Consider the following 18,139-nt stretch of genomic DNA (forward strand, 5'->3'; position numbering starts at 1 on the left):
CCCCCGGGGGTCGGCCGCCCTCCCCGTCCCCGCCATCCCCGTCGGCTCGGGGCGGGAGTCCCGCAGACGCCGGGCCGGCTCCCGCCCGTCGGGCCGACCGGCCGGGGCTCCGCGATCCCTCCCTCCGGCCGGTCCGGGCCTCGGGAGAAGACCCGGGGCCCTCCGGGGCCCGCCCGCCACGTCGTCCGCCGAGGACCCGGGGCGGGCGGCTAGTCGGCGGGGGAAGGGCCGAGCGACGCTTCTCCGTGGGCGTGGGAGCCGGGGGCCGTTAACCGGCCGATGGGTGGAATTTATCGAGCGCTCTCTCCGTGCGGGGCCGTGTACTTGAGCGCGCCAGAGAGCACGTGACCCAGTCGGTAGGCGCGATTCCCGCCCCCGAGGAGCATCCGGTCCGAGCGGCGGAGAAAGACGGTCACTAAAATGAGTGACGGGGGAGGGAGCCAAGGATGTCGGTGTAAGTGCTGGGAGGGCGGGATGACCCCCCCCCGACGCCCCACACCGACCCCGGGGCGGCCTCGGGGAGCCAGAGCCGAGGGAGTCGGGTATCTGTCACTCGTCTTCTTTCGAATCCTCCCGTCCCGGTCCCCTCTTTTCCCACCTTGCGCCATTTCCCGCTTCTCGATCCTCCCTTTCTCCTTCCCCTCCCGCCCTTCTCGCTCTCCCCTTTTCTTTAACTCCCCGGCCCCAAGCTGGGAGCGGCCCCACGTCCTGTACGGGCAGCTGCTGGACTGGCTCCGTTACCTGGTGGCGTGGCAGCCCGTCATCATCGGCCTGGTCCAAGGCATCAACTACGTCCTGGGCCTGGAGTGACGCCGCCGTGGGGAGGCCGAGGCCCGGACGGGGCCCCCCACCCCCCCGCGGACGCCGGCCCCCGCCGAGCTCCCCGTCGCCCGGGGCCCCCGCCGCCGCCCCGGGCTCCGGGGAGAGACTCCGCCGTGGGGGGTGGGGCAGGAGCCCGCGGGCCCCGACCGGCAGCGGCGGGCCCCTTCTGGGAAGGTTCTTTTTAAGAAAATAATATTTTAATGAATATATTTAAAAACTCTTTTTAACGGTAGCGTTAAGAGACGCACGGTCCCCCTCGGCCGCGGGGCGGGAACCGGCGCCCGCGGCCGAGCCGGGGGTCCGGGCCTCCCGCGGGTCGGGGCGCGGGCCGCCCCGGCGTCTCGCCCCCCGGAGGCGGAGGGGCGGGGGCGGGCCGGACGGAGAGAGGGCCGTCCCCGGGGCACGGGGCCGCGCCCCTCCCCCGGACCGGACCGGGCCTCTCCGAGACTCGACGCGGCCTCGGCGCTTCCGGCCCGACGAGCCGCCTCGACGTGCCGAACTCCAGCGGCCGGCCCGCCGGCCGCTCGCAAATTGGGAGGAGTGGAAATAGGGCTTGGCCCACCCGGGCCGAAGCCCCTCCTTAAGGCTCGGGGAGGGGGTCGCTTCAGGAGCGAAGTCTCCGGGGGGGGGGCGGGCCGGCCGGGAGACCGTCACAGTTCCCTCTGGGATTCCGCCCCGGGTGCGGGCGGGGGCCGGAAGGAGGGACGGAGGCGGGCGGGACGCATCCCGGGCCCATCCCATCCGGCGCTCCCCGTCTCGGCCGGGCCGTGGAACGGGGGAGAGGGTGGGGGCGCCCCGGCTCTGGCGGGCCGCGTGGCCCACGGGCCCCGGCTGGGGGGGGGGGGGCCCGGGCCCGGCGGGACCGCCGGGCGGGACGGGGCGCCGGGCCGAGGGCCGAGTTCCTTTCGACTCTGTGCTCAATAAACCTGAGTTGAGAAAGCCTCGGCGTCTCCTCCTCCTCCTCCTCTACCCCCTCGAGAGCCCGAGCCCCGGACGGCTAAGCCGGGCCGAGAACTTCACGCCCCTCCGGGTCTCGTCCGGTTCGGGGGAGGCCGGCGGCACCGAGCGGACCCGACCCCCACCCTGAACCCGCGGCCCCGAGGGGCCCGGCCCCGGTGTTAACGTGAAAGGAAAACCGGGCCGGGACGGGGCCCGGCTCGCTCCACACACTCACCCTCGCACCGCCACCCTCCCCGCTCCCCTTCCCGACTCCGAGGGGAAAGTTTGGGGTCCGCGGCCTCCGTCTCCGACCCTCCCACGGCCCAGGTCGGGTCCCCCCCTCGGCGGCCGGCCCCCCCGCCCCCAGGCCCCACAGACCGGCCGGGGCCTCCGAGGAAAAATAGACTTTATTTACACGTAATAACATTTAGAAAAGGCATCGGCCCGCAGGCCCGACGGCCCGGAGGAGAGCCCCGAGCGGGCCGGGGCGGGCGACCTCGGGGAGGCGGCGGATCCTTGGGATCGAAACGGGGGCGGCGGGGGGCCCCGGGCCCACCTTCGGTCTAGCCCCCCGACCTCATCCCGGCAAAGGGGGGGAGGCGGGGGAGGAGGGGATGGGGGAGGACTCCGGGGAACAGGCACTCCGGCGTCCCGGTCCTAGTGCTTGGAGTCGGCCTGGAAGGGAAGGGGGGAAGGGGAGTGAGAATCGGGGGGGGGGGGGCCGCGTGGAGGGGCCGCCTCCCGGTGCCGCGGAGAGGCGGGGGGATGCCGGCCTGGGCCCCCCCCCCGGTACCTACCTTGGCCCCGGTGCCCCGGGGGGAGCGTCGGGTGCCGCTGCGGGGCTGGGGCGAGTCCTTGGGGGCCTTCTTGGCCGCGCCCCGCCGCAGCAGGCTGCTCCCCAGCTTCTTGGGGGTGTTGAAGATGCTGTAAGCCATCGACTGGCGCCGCTGGGCCCGGAGGCGGACGGGGACGGTCAGCGGGCGGGGCCGGCGCCTCTCCCCCCCGGCCCCGCTCCGCGGGACGGTGCCCGCCTCGGCCCGGCCCCCGTCCCCCTCCCTCGGCCCCCCGCCCCAAACCCGCGCCCCTCCCCAAGGCTCGCCCCGCCGCCCCCGGCTCACCCGCTTGCCGGCGGTCGCCGACTCTTCGCTGTCAGCGCCGAGGCCGGGCCGGCGCCCCTCCTGCCGGGTCCGGGGGGTCAGGGGGCGCGAGAAGCAGCCGGCTGACTTCTTGGACTACAGGGTGAGGCGACGCACAAAAGGTGGGGTGGGGTGGGCGGGCTGACGATTCGATCGTTCAGTCATCTACTCGGCGCTTACCGTGTGCCCGACACTGCACTAAGCACTCGGGAGAGTACAGGCGAGTACCACAAACAGGGCGGAGCGGGGGCCGGAGCTCAGAGCGGGCCGGAGGAGGGCGACGAGAAGCGGCCGGGCGCGGACACCGGACCCCCTCCCTCCCTCCGGTCCCCCCCGGGGCCGCCCGGCCCCCGGGCCCTTCGGACGCGGCCCGGTCCCCCGGGGGCCCCGCCCCCGCCACCGCCTACCTCGGGGGTGCCGGGCCCCTGGTGCGATTCTCCCGAGACGCGCTTGCGCAGCTGGCGGGTGGCGAGGCGGTGGGCGGCCGTGGTCTCGGCCATCTGGGCCGGCTGTATGCTCGCCCGGCGCAGGGTCTCCTGGGGGTCGCCCGTCTTCATGTCTTCGTCCGTTATGGTGCTCAGGCCGAGGGGGGCTGCCGGCGAGGACGGAGGGGCGGGAAGGGGGGGAGGATGGAGGGGCGGCAAGAGGGGGCCGCGCCGGGCCCCGGAGACCCCACCGGGGGATCGGTCCACGCCGGCCGGGGCCGAGCCCGGACCGCCGCGCGCCCGGCTCGCCCCACCCCACGGCCCCCCCCCCCCGGCCGGCCTCCTCGCATCGAGCGTCCACGGCCCGGCCCGGCTGCGACGCCGCGTTCCGCCGCCCGGGTCCTTCTCCCTCTCCCCGGCCCCACTGGGCCCCACCGGCCGGGCCTCAAGCCCCGGGGACGGACCCCCGATCTGGCCGGCACAAGAGAGGTGAGCTCCGAGGCCCTGGGAGGACGGGCCCGCGTCCCCCGGCCCCGACCCCGGGGCTTCGGGACTCACCCTGGACTCCAGGGGGTAGGAAGTCTTCAGGTGGGGCGGACAGATGCGGTTGCGCTGCTGCAGCTGGGCGATACGGCTCCAGTCGTCCGACGGTTCCGGCTCGTCCTGGCACGTGCCCAGGTAGAAGCTGCTGCGACCTGAGGGGGGAGAGGGTTCGGGTAAAGGGGGCGGGGGGCGGGGGGGGGGGCCGGGGCGCGGGCGGGCGCGGGGGGGCTCACCGAGCGAGGCGCGGGTGGAGGGCCCGGCCCCCGAGCTGCGGGCGGAGCTGCGGGTGGCGGGGCGGTAGCCCGGCAGGCCCAGCAGGGCCGTATTGCCGCCGCGCGCCGCCGCCGTCGTCACCCCGGGGATCCCAGCCGGGCAGCGACTCCCGGAGGGGGCAGCCGGCGAGGACCCGGGCGGGAGGGCGGCGGAGCGCAGGCCGGCCGGGGCCGGCGGGGGGCGGGGGCGCGGCGAGCGCGTGCTGTAGAAGGAGAGTTGCGCTGTCGGGCTCCTCCGGTCCGGCTTCTGGGGGAAGGAAGGAAAGAAGGAAAACGGCTTGGCGCCGGGGCGGAGTACAGGCCCGCGGGCTCCGCCCGCACACGCGCCTGCGGGGGCTCCCGCGCCGAGGGGTCCTCCACCCACCGGGCCACCTCCCTCCCCCACCCCGCTCCACTTGGTCATGGTGATGTTGATGACCTGCGTGGTCGGCGACGGGGACGAGCGGGTCTGGCGGCCGGAGTCGCGCGACAGGTCGCTGCGGTCCAGCGCGGTGCTGGCCCCGGGCGGGGGAGGGGGGGTGAAGTAGAGGCTCTCCAGGGACTCCACCTTGTGGGGCAGGCGCTGCGACACCGGGGAGGCGGGGCTCCCGGTGAGCACCGGCGCCGGCCGGCGGGGCCCGGGGCGGCTTCCTGGGCGGACGGGGGCGGACGCGTCAGGCCCCTCCGCCCGCCTCGGGGTCGCCCGACGGCTCCCGTCAGCCGCGCCCCGGGCCCCGGCCGGCCCCGGACCGGCCCGCGTCATCAGACGCGGCCTCACCTCCGCCCCGAGGAGAGGCGGGCGGTCACTCGGGGTCCTTGGCGCGACCTGCGCCCGGCCCGCGAGAAGCCGCCCCGGGGCGGTAATGTGAAGTCCGGGGGGGGGAGGGGAGGGGAGGGGCCCCACTGACCTGGAACCGCGGACCGGGGTCCCCTCGTCGGCGCTCAGGTCCAGGCTGTCGGTGCTCAGGTCCAGCGGCGGCCGCGCCGGCTTCCGGCTCTTCAGCGCGTCCGAGGCCACGTACGACTTGCCCAGATCTCGAGCTGCTGGTCCGCCGAAGCCAGCTGCGGGCCGGGGGATAGGGGAACGGAGGTAGGTCGTCGGGGAAGTGTCCGCAGCTCCGGCCGGGAGGTCTGGGGGTGGGGAGGGAGACTCCACGGAGCCGCCCCCCCCACCGGCCCTCGCTCTCCCCCCGGCTGCGGCTCCGGGGGACAACCCCGACGGGAGGCTTGAGCGAGGGCAGAGCCGGGGGCCGGACCGCCGCAAGACCCTGGACTCGGACGCACGGGTCGGGCCGGGATCCAGGGGCTCGAGGCCAAAGGGGTGTCGGAGGGCTTGCGCTGAGCTGAGTAACGTGCCCCAGGCGGCCCCAGGGGCAGCTCGGACCCCAAACCCCGGATGGCGATGGATCCGCCGCTCCCCCTCTCCCTCCCCCTGCCCGTGCTCTCACCTGTGCCTCCAAGGAGCGCACCTGGGCGTTCAGGTGGAGGCGATTCTGCTCGGCCTCCTTGCCCTGCAGCCGGGCCTGCTGCAGCTCTTGGTCCAGCTGTTCCGCCTTGGCCTGCAGCGCCTGCTTCTCCTGCTGCAGCCGCTCCAGCCCCTGCAGCTTCTCCTGCAACTCCTGGTTCTGCTGTTGCAGCCGCTCCAGCCCCTGTAGCTTCTCCTGCAACTCCTGGTTCTGCTGCTTCTTGGCGTCATAGTGGGTTTTGGCTCTCTCCATCTAGGAGGGGAGAGGGAGTCGGGCCCGGGGGAGGAGAAGGGGGCGGGGGCCAACGCCGTTTGGGCGGGGAGGGGGGAGTCCACGGGGTCACACGGGGTCCACGCGGGGAAGGGAGGCCACCTGCAGTTTGTAGTGTTCGGCCGCCTGCTCCTTCTGACTCAGCTGGCCTGCAGGCTCACTCAGCTGAGCCTGGCTTCTTTCTGAATCTCACCTTCATGCAGCTGGAGGGGGACGGAAAGGAAAAAGGTTAACTAAGGTGGGAGGCCACCGCCTCAGCCCCCCGGCTGCTCCGCTTCCGAGTCTGCCGGGTTGGCAGGGCGGGCGGGAAACCCACCTCTAACCTAAAGCTCCTTAGGCAGAAAAGGGTCTACCAAATCTATTGTACTCGCCAAAGCGCCCAGTACGTACTCCGCACACACAGCTCAATAAATACCACTGATCGATCCCCGACCGATGGATGAATCAAATGCGACCGACCGATCGTGTCTGTGAGGCGCCTAAGTGGAGGGCACCGTACTAACCAGGAAGCAAGACCCGTTTTCCCTGCTCGAGGAGCTGCCAATCTCCTGAAGGAGGACAGTCGACACAATTGTTTCCAAGTAGGGGAGCCGGGGGAGAGATGTGGATAAAGTACACAGGAGGGATTATTGGGATGAAGCAGCGGAATGACCGAATGGGGAATTAGTAGAGTATTTCCTTGCACACAGAACATACGCTGTTCAAGCGTAAATGGTACCGAGAAAGGATGGGCCTAAGTGCTAAGGGTGCTGGAAATCAAATCAGGAAAGGCTTGCTGGAGTAGACATCAATTGCTCCTGTTGCCCGCTTACCGCACGCAGAGCACTGTCTCTAAGCTTCGGAGAGTGGAGTACAGAGTTGACACACATTCCCTGCCCACGAGGACCTTACAAGTCTAGAGGGATTAGAGCCAGTAATATAAACGAATGGGATTTTAGGAAGACTTTGATGAGGGGGAGGACGCTGTCACTCGGCAGGTCTGGGAGAGCGGGAGGGGAGTCCCAGCAGGGCAAGGGTGGGAGAGAGAGGAGTGAAGAATGCCAGGAGGGAGGGGTCGACGACGTTGAAGGCAGCTGAGAGATCAGGCCGAGGAGGCCTGGGTGATGAGACAGTGTTGGCAGAAGTAGTCTCGGGGGAGGGAGAGGGGAGAGGGGAGAAACCTGACTGGGGCGGGTCAACCAGAGAGTTGAGGCAGAGGAAACGACGGCAAGATGGGTCTACAACCATCTGGGGAGTGTGGACGGGAGATGTGCGCGAAACACGGAGGCGCCGGGGCATCCGGAAGAAGCCTCTGTTGGTGATCGGGGGGCTCGAATCGAGTCGAAGGCCGAGGATGAGGCCAAGGGAGGGAATCAGAGGGTCCTAGTGGAGGAGCCCGGGCCTGCGAGTCAGAAGGACCTGGATTCTAATCCCGGCTCCGCCATTGTCTGCTGTGGGCAAGTCACCTCACTTCTCTCCGTCCCCATTATCTCATCTGGAAAATGGGGATGAAGACCGTGAGCTCCATGTGGCACAGGACTGTGTCCATCCTGATAAGCTTGTATCCACCCCAACGCTTACTATAGTGCCCGGCATAGAGTAAGTGCTTAAGAAATGCCATTAAAGAAGGAAAAAAAAAAAAAAGGACAAGCCAGCAGAGCGGGAGGCGGAAGATGGCAGTAAGAAGATGGCAGTAACGGGAGGCCCGGAGAGCGAAAGTCAGTGTTTTTACAAGGTGAGGGGTCCGGGGTCAGAGGAGCAGGTGGTGGCGGAGAGGAGAGTCCTCCTGAGAGACAGTCGGGAAGTAGGGCAGGAGAAGGAGGGCAGAATGGAGCGGGAAGAAGTGTCGGAAGTAATTTGGGAAGTTCCTGCCCGGTGACTTCCATCTTTCCTACAAGTGGTTGGCGAGGTCTTCAGGGTTAGGGAGGGAGATCACGGCGGGGGCACCGGGAGCTTCGGTAGAGAGGGCGTGGTCTGCAAGAGCTGGCGAGGACCGCGGGCGAAGAATTCAAAACTAGGGGGAGTTTTGTTGGACAGGAGAGGGAAGGGAATTATAGTTTGGACAGAAGACGTACAAGAAGCAAAAATTGGCCCACAGCCTAAATTTTCACCAGCGAGAGTGCAGGGCGGCAGAAGCAGGCTGTTGGGTTGATCCGGCGGTATCGGGGGGGTTGGCGGTTGCAGATAGGAAGGGCAGTAGGGAGTCCCGGAAGCCTGGGCCGGGTGGAGCAGGCCAGGAGGGTACGGAAAGAGGGGAGGCCAGGAGTCGGAGAACTGAGACAGACCCCTCCCCCCCAAAAAACCTGTCCGATCTGCCGACATCGGCCCGCTGCAGGCCGAAGCCAGAAGCCGGCGGCCCTCTAGACTGGAAGCTCCTCGGGGGCGGGGGACGTGTCTTCCAACTCTGTTGTACTGTACTCCTCCGGGCACTCAGTAGCGCTCTGAACACGCCAAGTGCTCAGTAAATACTTCCGACTGACTGAAGGCGGTGCGGCCGAGCGGATTGATTCCCGGGGGCGGGGGGAAGGAGCGGGAAGCCTGGACTTGGTTCTGCGCCAGCTGGGCTCTCTGACCGGCTCGGTGACCTTCGCCCTCACCCAGATGGGGAAGGGTCCCGCCTGCCAGGAAGTGTGCCCGGGGCTAGGACGGCGGTGAGTAGACAGGAGCGTCCGCCCCTTGGGGAAGCGGGAGGAGAAGAGGAGTGGGAAGGTGGGGGGCTTTCCTCGGTGGGCGTGAGGTCCTCTGGGGTCAGCTCTGCCCCCCGCCGCCTGCCACCCACTCACCCTCAGCTTCTGCTGCTGGGCCTGGCTGGCCCGGTCCCGCTGCTCCAGCTTCTGACTCAGCTCTTCCACCTAGCAGGCAGGCGGGAAGAAGGGGAAGGAGTTGGCGACCCCCGCCGGACCCCGCCCCCCCCCCCTCCGATCTGGGGGGACGCCAGCCGAGCCCCACCCCGGGGCGCAGGGTGAGAGGCCCGGGAACGTTCTCGGGGCTCCGCTCCCGCCGGCCGGCCCCGGGCACTAGCGGGGTGGGGCGGACCTCCCGAAGCCCAGCCGTCCCCGCGTCGGCCCCGGCCCGGCCCTGACCCCGTGCCCCGTGGGAGCCCGACCCATCGCCGGCCCGGCCCGAGACCCCAGCCGACCCAGCTCCCCAGCAGCGCGGCCCGGCCCGGCCCGGCGGAGCGGGGGGTCAGGAGCAGAAGCGGGGTGGGGGGGGTGGCGGCGTCTGCGTGCGGATCAGCTGGACCAAGCGCTTGCCCTCCGGAGACTCCGCGGGCCGCCCGGGGCCAGCGGGTCTCAGAGCTTCTGGGTTCAATCACCCCCACCCCTCGGTTCTGAGGAGAAGGGGACGGGGGCAGAGGCGTGGCCGCCGGCTTGGTTCCCAAGGTGGAACACGGGGCGGTCGGGAGGCATCCCCCGCGGGCCGGGTGGGCCCCCGTCTCCGCAGTCTGCTGGCCAAACTCCCAAAATTCCTTTGGAAGCAAAACTAGGTGACTGCGGGAGAGCTGGAAAAGGGATTATGAAACCTTCGCTTAGGGAAATCCATTTCCCACAGGGCAAAAGGCCTCCTCGGGCCTGTGCGTAGCTGAACGATTGAGTGGACGATCCATTTATTTATCCGACCGGCCCATTCGTAGATATTTTTGTCAATCTACCCTCCTCAGAGGGAAGTTCCTTGTGGGCGGGGAACGTGTCCCATGATTCTGTACTTCCCAAACACTAAGCGCAGTGGTCGCTCGATAAATGGCTTGACTTCTGATATACCTTCTAGACTTTCAGCTCGTCACGGGCAGGGACCGCGTCTGCTAATTCTGTTGTACTCTCCCAAGCGCTCAGTACGGTGCTGTGCACATAGTGAGCACTCAGTAAAAACGACCGGCTGACTGACCGACCGACCGCCCAGGAGCATCTAAGAATGACAGCCGATCAAGCAGGCAGCCTTTCAAATAAGTCGACCCTGTGCCCGTTCCTCTCCGTCAGCGGCCCGCTCTCTACGGCTCGTGCTTGCCCGCTGTCAGTCGCTGTCACGTTCCTCCTCCCAACGCTCGGTACAGCGACTGGCACATAGTGAGCGCTTCACCAATACCGTAATTATCACCGAAACTCGTCGGCGAGCTTCCGGACCCTTCCGTTCTGCGGGTTTAGGGGTCGGCCATTTAGATTGAGCTTTACCCGCTCTTTCCGTCTCTCAGTGGGATTCAATTCCTCGGTGAGCTTCACCTCCACCCCCGCCCCCCCCCCCCCCGTGCTCTCAGGGCCTCCACCCCCTGCACCGAGAACCCTCTGGACCGTAAGCTCCTTGTGGGCAGGGAACGTGCCGACCGACTCTGTTGTATTCGCCCAAACACTTAGTGCGGAGCTCTGCACGTAGTAAGTGCTCAATCAACACACTGACTGAAGAACTTCTTCCCACCGGCCACCGCTGCGAGTCACTCGACTCCTCGGTGGGCAGGCCGATGGCTACCGGCCACGGCTAGAGCACGGCCGGGGGGGGGGGGTCGGAAGGCCGTGGGTTCTAATCTCGGCTCCCCCACTTGTCTGCTGTGTGACCGCGGGCAAGTCACTTCACTTCTCTCTGCCTCAGCTGTCTCGCCTGTAAAACGGGGACGGAGACTGCGAGCCCCACGTGGGCCAACCTGATGACCTTGTATCTACCCCAGCGCTTAGAACAGTGCTCGGCACGCGGGCGGCGCTTAAATACCATCCCAGTTAACGGCAGTTAAGATTTAGAGGCACTCGACGGGGCTCGGGGTCTGATGCCGTCCACCCGTCCGAGCCCCGGGGCTAGAGCCCGGACGGCGGGGGTGCCGGCCGGGGGCCAGTGCGGCAGGAAGCGAATCGGGGCTTCCCCCGTCCACCCGCCGGCCCTCACCGCCGCCCCCAGAGAGCTGAGGGCTCCCGGCGGGGAGAGAAGGTGCACACCTGGAGGGGGGCGGTGGGCCCGGGCGGAGGGGAGGGACGGGATGGGTCGGGGGAGGGAGCGGCGGGGCGGCGGCAGCGGGGGGGCGGCGGCATCCCGGTGGAGGCCAAGCAGCGGCGGGGGTCGGCAGCAGGGAGCGTCATCGCTTAAGCGGCGGGCAGCGAGCACAGGTCCCAGCCCCGGCCTTTACCTGCTTGCTCTGCTCCCTCTGAAATAACTCTAGCTGCTTCACCTGCGTGAGGGGAGGGAGCGACACCGAGTGAGGCCGCCGGCTGGGGACGGGGGGTCCGGCGTAGCTCGGGGCCCGCCTCGTAGGCCCGCCGTCGTGGCGCTTGGCAGGGGCAAGGGGGGGGGGGGGGAGAGAGGCCACGCCTCGGGGGGTCCCTCGGTTCCTCCCGCCGGCTAGGAGAGGGGGCGCCGCGCCCCCCCGGCCCCGGCCACGCCGCTCGGTAGGTGGGCGGCCAGGGCCCCGCCGGGAGCCGCCGGGCCGATCCGACGGGCGGGGACCGCGGAGGGCCGTGGCGGGGGGGGCGGCGCCATCCCACCTCTCCTTCCGCGGGCCGCCCGCCTCCCGTCCCGGCCCCGCGGGGCGCGAGCGTACCTGAGCGGTGAGCCTCTGCCGCTCCTCCTGGAAGTGCTGCCTCTCCTTCAGGGCCTGGCCCTTGGCGCCCTCGTACTGGGCCATCAAGGCCTCGAGCCGCCCGGCCGCCTCCTGGGCCTCGCTCCGACTGCCGGCCGCCCGCGCCTCCGCCTCCGCCAGCTCGCGGGCGTGGTGCTCCCGGGCCCGGGCCAGCTCGGCCTCCAGCCCCTGCCGGCCCAGGGCGGCCCGCTCCCCGAAGCCCCGCAGCTCTTCGGCCAGCTGGCCGTGGGCCCGCCGCAGGGCCTCCAGCTGCTCGGCCGAGCGGGCGCCCTCGGCCCGCGACCGCTCCGCCGCCCGCTCCTGCTCGGCCAGCTTCTGCGGCAGGGGCCGCAGCTCCCCGAGCTCCTGCCGGGCCTGGGCCAGCTCCTCCCGGAGCCCGAAGGCCGCCTGCTGGCACCGCTCCAGCTCCCCGCGGTGACGGCTCTCCAGGCCCTCCCGCTCGGCCTGCAGCTGCTGGTACAGGCGGCTGACGGGCAGGAGCTCCCCGACCAGGGCCTGGGCGCCGCTCAGCTCCAGCCGCAGGCCGGCCAGGGCCTGCTCCTTCTGGCCCAGCTCCTCGCGCCGGGCCGCCAGCTCCCCGCTCAGGCCCGCGGCCGCCGCCCGCTGCCGCTCCGCCTCTTCCCTCAGCGCCCGGGCCTCGCCCGCCTCCGCCTGCAGCCGCCGCACCCGCTCCTCCAGCTCCCGGCCCTTCTCGGCCTCGGCCGCCGCCAGCCGCCGCAGCTCCCGGCTCTCCCCCTCCTTGTCCTCCACCTGCCGCTGCAAGGCCCGCACCTCCCGCTCCAGGCTGCCCACGGGGCGCCGCTGCCGCTGCGGCCGCCGCGCCTCCTCCTCCGCCTCCCCCGCGGCGGCCGAGCCGGCTCCCTGCCGCCGCCGCTGCCGCCGCTCCCCGCCGTCCGCCTCCGCCGGGGAGCCGGCTCCCTGCTCCGTGGGCCCCTCGGCCGGCCGCCGCGGGCTTCCCGCCTCCTCCGGGCCCGGCGGCTCCGGCGGCTCCCGCTCCGGGCCGCCGGACTGCGCCGGGCCGGCGGCCGGGGCCTCCCGCGGGGCCGCCGGCTCCGACCGCTGCCGCTCCCGGGCCTCCTGCAGCCGCGCCTCCCAGCTCGGCCCTGGCCGCCTTCTCGGCCGCCAGCTCGTCCCGGGCCCGGCCGCGCTCCTCCGCCGCCTCCTGCTCGCGCCGCGCCAGCTCCTCTCGCTGCTGCCGGCGGCCCTCCTCCGCGGCGGCCCGAGCCCGCTCCAGCTCGCCCGCCAGCCGCTCGGCCTCCTCCTCCTGGGCCTTGAGGGCCCCGCGGCGCCGCTGAGCTCCCGCTCCCGCCGCTCCTCCAGCCGCCCCACGGCGTCCTCCAGCTGCGCGGCCCGCCGCCGCTCCTCCGCCAGCTCCCGGCTGGCCCGCTCCCGCGCCTCCTCGGCCTGGCCCGCGGTCCCCCGCAGCTCCGCCAGCTCCCGGCTCAGCTGCTGCGCCCGGGCCTCCTCCTCCTGGGCCCGGCGCCGGGCCCCGGCCAGGTCGGCCCGGAGCCCGTCGGCTTCTTCCCGCCGCCCCGTGTCGCGGCCGTCCAGCTCCGCCACCTGCTCCTGGGCGGCCCGCAGCTCCCGACGGGTCTCCTCGCGCAGGGCCCGCAGCGCCTCCCGCCCCTCCTCGCACTGCCGGCGCCACGAGGCCGCCTCCTCCGCCAGCCGCTCCCGCTCCCCTTCCTCCCGGCGGCGCTGGGTGGCCAGCGCCTCCTCCTGCTCCCTCCGCCGGGCCTCACCCGCCGCCCGGTGCTCCTCGCCCAGCTGCTGCACCCGGGCCTCCAGCCTCAGCCGCCCGGCCTTCTCCTCGTCCAGGTCCCGGCGGTCCCGCTCCCGCTGCTCCTGCAGGGCCCGGGCCTCCGCCTCCAGCTCCGCCACACGCCGCCCCTGCTCCTCCCGCTCCGCCGCCGCCCGCCGCCGCTCCTCCTCCAGGAGGGCGCGCGCGCTCTCCACGGCCTCCTGCAGGCCCTGCGCCCGGTCCTGGAGCCGGGCCTTCTCCCGGGCCAGCCCCTCCTGCTCGGCCAGCTTCTGCCGCTCGGCCTGCAGCCGGGCCTCCGCGTCCCGCAGCCGGCCCCGCACCTCCTCGGCCTCCCGGGCCCCGGCCTCGTGCCGCTCCTCGGCCGCCCGGGCCCCGGCCTCCTGCTGCTCCTGCCGGGCTTCCAGCTGGGCCACTTGGGCGTCGAGCTCCTCCACCTTCTGCCGCAGCCGCCCCTGCTCCCGCTGAGCTCCGTCGCCGGCGGCCTCCGCCCGCTGGAGCTGCTGCCTGAGGGCCCCCAGCTCGGCCTCCTTCTCCCCCAGCCGAGCCCGGGCCTCGTCTCTCTCCCGCCGGGCCTCCTCCGCCTCCCCGGCGCGGGCCGCCAACTGCCGGGCCGCTTCTCGGCCGGCCTCCTCCCGCTGCCGGGCGGCCTCCTCCAGCTGCTCCTCCTTCCGCCTCAGGCCTCCGCTCAGCTGCTCCAGCTGCTGGCGGAGGACCCCGGCGGCCTCTTCCTCCTGGCGGAGGCTCTGGGCCAGCTGGGCCCGCTGCTCCTCCGCCTGCTGCGACAGGGTGGCCAGCTCGCAGCCGTGCCGCTGCTCCAGGGAGCCGCGCAGGGTGGTCATCTCGGCAGTCAGCGTGCTGATCTGAGCGCTTAGCCGGGCCTCCTGAGCCCGAGCCTCCCGCTCCAGCTGCTCCTTGGCCTGGGTCAGCTGGGAGGCCGAGGCCCGCAAGTCGGCCAGGAGGCCGTTCAGCCGCTGCCGCTCCTCCTCGAAGCGGCACCGCTCCGCCTGCCGCTCCGCCTCCCGCTGGCTCCGCTCGGCCTCCAGCTGACTAGCCGTGGCCCGGAGCTCAGCGCACTTGGCCGTGAGGGAGGCCACCTCCTGCTTCAGGGCTTCCAGCTGCGGGGAGAAGAAGGGCATCGGGCTCCAGCCCCGCTCCCCGATGCCCACGGGGACCCAGGTCCTTCCCGGCCCCCTGTACCGCACGCAGGCCTGGGGCACACGCTCCTGGCTGCCCGGAGTCCTCGGGGCTCCCACGGTGCCAACTCGGGCCGTGGAGGAACCGGGGGGGGCCGGGGAAATCCCCGATCCCTACCCGGACAAGACAAGACCAGTCTCCGTCAGCGATCTCCCGAGTCACTTCTGGCCCCCTCCCCCATCCGGCCTCCGGCCTCGCTCCCCCCTCCCCTTCGGCCCCGGCTTCCGTCTCCCGTAGTGGTTTCCAGCTCGCGTGCCGGGGGTGGTTGCCAGTCCACCTCTGAATCGAACAAAAACACCTCACCTCGCCCCCTCCTACCTCACCTCACTTCTCCGCTCCTACAACCTAGCCCACATACTTTGCTCCTCCGGTGCTGAACTTCTCACTGGGCCTCGATCTCGCCCGTCTCGCCGCCGACCCCCCGGCCTACGTCCCGCCTCTGGCCCGGATCGCCTTCCCTCCTCCCATCCACCAGACGATTACGCTCCCCGCCCTTCAAACCCTTACCGGAGGCCCATCTCCTCCAAGAGGCCTTCCCAGACTAAGCCCCACTTTTCCGCATCCCCCGCTCCCTTCTGCATCGCCCCGATTGCATCGCCCCGATTGCATCGCCCCGATTCGCTCCCTTTGCTCTTCCCCCCTCTTCCCGTCCCGCGGCACTTAGGTATAGATCTGTCATTTTATTTGTATAGACGTCTGTTTATCTGTATCGATCTCTGCCTCCCTCGCACTAGACCGAGAACTCGTTGAGGGCAGGGATTGTCACTCTTCGTTGTTGTACTGTACTTTCCCAAGCTCTTAGTACAGTGCTCTGCACACGGTAAGCGCTCAATAAATACGCCTGAATGAACGGACGAATGAAGGTGGGAGCCTCTTAGGCCTCAACCCCCACTGGGGCCAGAAGCCATTGGCCTCCCGGCGGCCGAGGACTCCGGGATGGGGATGGGATGCCGGGGTCTAGCTGCCCCACCCACGCAACCAATCGGTCAATCAATCAACCAACGGTATTTACTGAGCACTTACTAAGCAAGCGCTTGGGAGAGCACACCAGAACGGGGTCGGCGGCCCCGTTCCCCGCGAGGTCCGGGCCCCCGGCCTCCACAGACCCGTTTCCTACCTGTAAGGCATCGCCCAGCACCTCTCCCTTCGCCTGGGGCAGGCTCTCTTCCCCGGCCTGGGCCAGCTGCTCCTCCAGCTGACAGATCTTCCCCTGCAGGATCTCGTTCTTCTCTTCCAGGCATTTCTGCGGGGGCGGGAGAGGGGGGACGGAGCGATGAGGAGTGATGAGTGATGCCGCCGGGGGCACCCCCCGCCCCCGCTCCCCACCACCGCCTCGCCCAGCCCCCGGGCCCGCCCCGTCGGTCTCCGGGGGTTCGGCCTCGCACCTTGTCCTGCGAGGCGGTGCTCAGCTCTCGCTCCAGCTGGGCCAGCTTCTCCCCCGACTCCCGCGTCGCCTGGCTGTGCTCCGCCGTCAGCTCGTCCAGGGCCCCCTGCAGCTGCAGCAGGTGGCTGGCGAAGTCCCGCAGCTGAGATACACACAGGCAGCGTTCTGGGCTCGGGCCGCCGGGCTCCCCTCAGCCCGACAGCCTCCCCACCTGTCAGGGGGAAAGAGACGCCAGCGGCCGGGCACGGGCCGAACGAGAATCCCAGGGCCCCGGCCCGCCGGCCTCTCAGGTGGGGCCCGGCCGTCAGCCGGGTCCGGCCAAACCCGCCGTGGGCCCAGCTCGGCTCCGTTTCTTCCTCCCGATCCTTCCCGGCCCGGGGACGTGGCTCAGCGTAAAGGGGCTAAGGTGTGGGCCGGGGCCCAGGCCTCCTCCTGGCCTCCGTCTCTCACCCACCAGGGCGGGGGATTGGGGTCCCCATAATAATGTAATAACGATAATAATGATAATAATAACGGTATGTGTTAAGTGCATACTATGTGCCAGGCACGCACTGGGATAGATACGAGCCAATCGGGTTGGCCACAGTCCCTATTTCACGTGGGGCTCACCGTCTCGATCCCCATTTTACGGATGAGGGAACTGAGGCACAGAGAAGTGAAGTGACTGGCCCAAGGTCACATAGCTGACGTGGTGGAGCCGAAATCAGAACCCAAGACCTTCTCGATCACAGGCCATGCTGCTTCTCTAAAAGACCCAGCAGGGCAGGAGGAGGAGTTGGCCTGTTTTGGACCCAGATGGATTCTTATCGCCCGGCTGCTCCCGTCTCCGCGGGGAGCCACGCAGCCACCACTCGTGACCCCACCCCGACCAGCCAGGCAGGACCGAGTGTGAAGCGTGCTAGGCCCCGATCTGGGCCGAGCCCGGCCGCCGGGGAAAGGGCCGGGTGGGGGACAGACGGCTCACGCGGGCACGTGGGGCCGGACGGCCCCGGGCCCGGGGCGGGCCGTGGCCCAGCCCGGCCGCTCCGCACCTTGAACGACAGGTCGCCGTTCTCCTCGGACAGCTGGTCGATCTTGCGGTCCATCTGGCCCTTCTCGGCCTTCAGGTCCTGGCACTGCTTCAGGGCCTCGTGCAGCCGCAGGATCAGACTGCGGAGGGAAGGGGAGAGACACAGAGGCCGTCGGACGGCGGGGGCCGGGAGGGGAAGCCAGGGACGACTGGATCTGACCGACTCGGGCCAGGGAACCACCACGGACTAATTCTTTAAATCTGTTCGGAGCTTATAATTTCCAAAGCACTTGGGCATCAGCCCTCATTTTATCCTCACGGGAGGCAAGGATTCTTATTCCCGTTTTGCACAGGAGGAAACCGACACCCAGGGAGGCCGAGAGTTAAGTCTGGCAAATCGGCAGCTGCCTCAAGCGACTGCCAGGACGACAGCAGACCTGCCACTGGAGTCTATCGACTCTACTTATATGGGACTCTTCCAAGCGCCTAGTACAGTGCTGGCCACCCAATAAGCACTCCGTAAATATCACGCCGATTGACTGAATGACTCAGGGCCCGGTCCCAGGCTCTTTCCGCTAGGCCCTCCTGCCTCCCCTATGTGGATGTGGAGACACTGGAGGAGGTCCAGAGAAGACCAGAGGAAGGGATGGCCTGCAGGAAGGAGAGGGGAGAAAGGGTGGCCCACACCGGTCCAGGAAAGGTCTCTTTGGGGAGGCTGACCACCTGGCCTCCGGGGACAGAGAACGCAAGTGGGGAAAATGGATTCTGATGGCAGAGATCCCCACTTGGGTTAGACCCAGCAACGGCAGCAGGGTGCCGGAGGTCTTCCCGACTGGAGGCAGAGCCCGGACCAGTGTCGGAGCTGCGGTCTCCACGGCGTCCACTCCAGGTCAGGCCGGGGCGGGTCCCGGCAGAAGGGGGGCGGCGAGGCAGGCGCCCGTGAGCCGGGCCCCCCGGTGCCGGCGGGACGGGAGCCGGGGCAGGGCAATCACCTCTCGTTCTTGCCGCGCAGCTCCTCCAGCTCCTTGGGCTCCGGCGAGTCGGCGGCCTGCTTCTCGTTCAGCAGGGTGAGGCGCTCGATACGCTGCTGCATGACGGTGATCTGGGTCTCTGCCGGCGGAAAGACGGGAGGGGGGTCGGCGAAGGGCAGAGTCAGAGCCGGTACCCCGTCGGGCCGGACGGATGGAGGGAGAGAAGGAGGGAGACCTAGGAGTCCTCTGGGACTCCAGGAGCCTGGCGCGGGGCACTCAGATCGAGAGCTGACTCCTAACGGCGCTCGGCCGGGCGAGCCAACGGCGGGCAGGGGTGGTGCAGGGAGGGCAGAAGCAGGAGCCCGGGAGATAAACCACACCGTCCCGCTGGGGTCCCGCCTGAGAAGGACCAAGCCGGCAAACCAGAGTCC

General features: G+C 70.1%; 2 protein-coding genes across 2 annotated transcripts in view; one reads left to right on the plus strand and one right to left on the minus strand.

The window, feature by feature from the left end:
* Positions 1 to 893, plus strand: part of RNF121 (ring finger protein 121) — a 35,932-nt gene extending 35,039 nt beyond the window's left edge. The window contains exon 9 of the mRNA XM_029049648.2: positions 690 to 893. Coding sequence (XP_028905481.1) covers positions 690 to 810 — 121 coding nt within the window. The 3' untranslated portion in view covers positions 811 to 893. The remainder of the gene's footprint in view (positions 1 to 689) is intronic.
* A 1,257-nt stretch (positions 894 to 2,150) lies between these two features.
* Positions 2,151 to 18,139, minus strand: part of NUMA1 (nuclear mitotic apparatus protein 1) — a 29,894-nt gene continuing 13,905 nt past the window's right edge. Inside the window, 21 exon segments of the mRNA XM_029047146.2 lie at positions 2,151 to 2,436; positions 2,559 to 2,708; positions 2,880 to 2,993; positions 3,305 to 3,489; positions 3,877 to 4,017; positions 4,099 to 4,244; positions 4,533 to 4,721; positions 4,965 to 5,157; positions 5,160 to 5,178; positions 5,565 to 5,834; positions 5,955 to 6,035; positions 6,038 to 6,055; positions 8,615 to 8,683; positions 10,939 to 10,980; positions 11,350 to 12,480; positions 12,482 to 12,675; positions 12,678 to 14,265; positions 15,462 to 15,587; positions 15,730 to 15,870; positions 16,760 to 16,877; positions 17,730 to 17,847. Of these exon segments, the coding sequence (XP_028902979.1) occupies positions 2,419 to 2,436; positions 2,559 to 2,708; positions 2,880 to 2,993; positions 3,305 to 3,489; positions 3,877 to 4,017; positions 4,099 to 4,244; positions 4,533 to 4,721; positions 4,965 to 5,157; positions 5,160 to 5,178; positions 5,565 to 5,834; positions 5,955 to 6,035; positions 6,038 to 6,055; positions 8,615 to 8,683; positions 10,939 to 10,980; positions 11,350 to 12,480; positions 12,482 to 12,675; positions 12,678 to 14,265; positions 15,462 to 15,587; positions 15,730 to 15,870; positions 16,760 to 16,877; positions 17,730 to 17,847 (5,051 nt within the window). The 3' untranslated portion in view covers positions 2,151 to 2,418.

Source organism: Ornithorhynchus anatinus, chromosome 2, assembly GCF_004115215.2.
Source record: "Ornithorhynchus anatinus isolate Pmale09 chromosome 2, mOrnAna1.pri.v4, whole genome shotgun sequence".
Lineage (NCBI taxonomy): Eukaryota > Metazoa > Chordata > Mammalia > Monotremata > Ornithorhynchidae > Ornithorhynchus > Ornithorhynchus anatinus.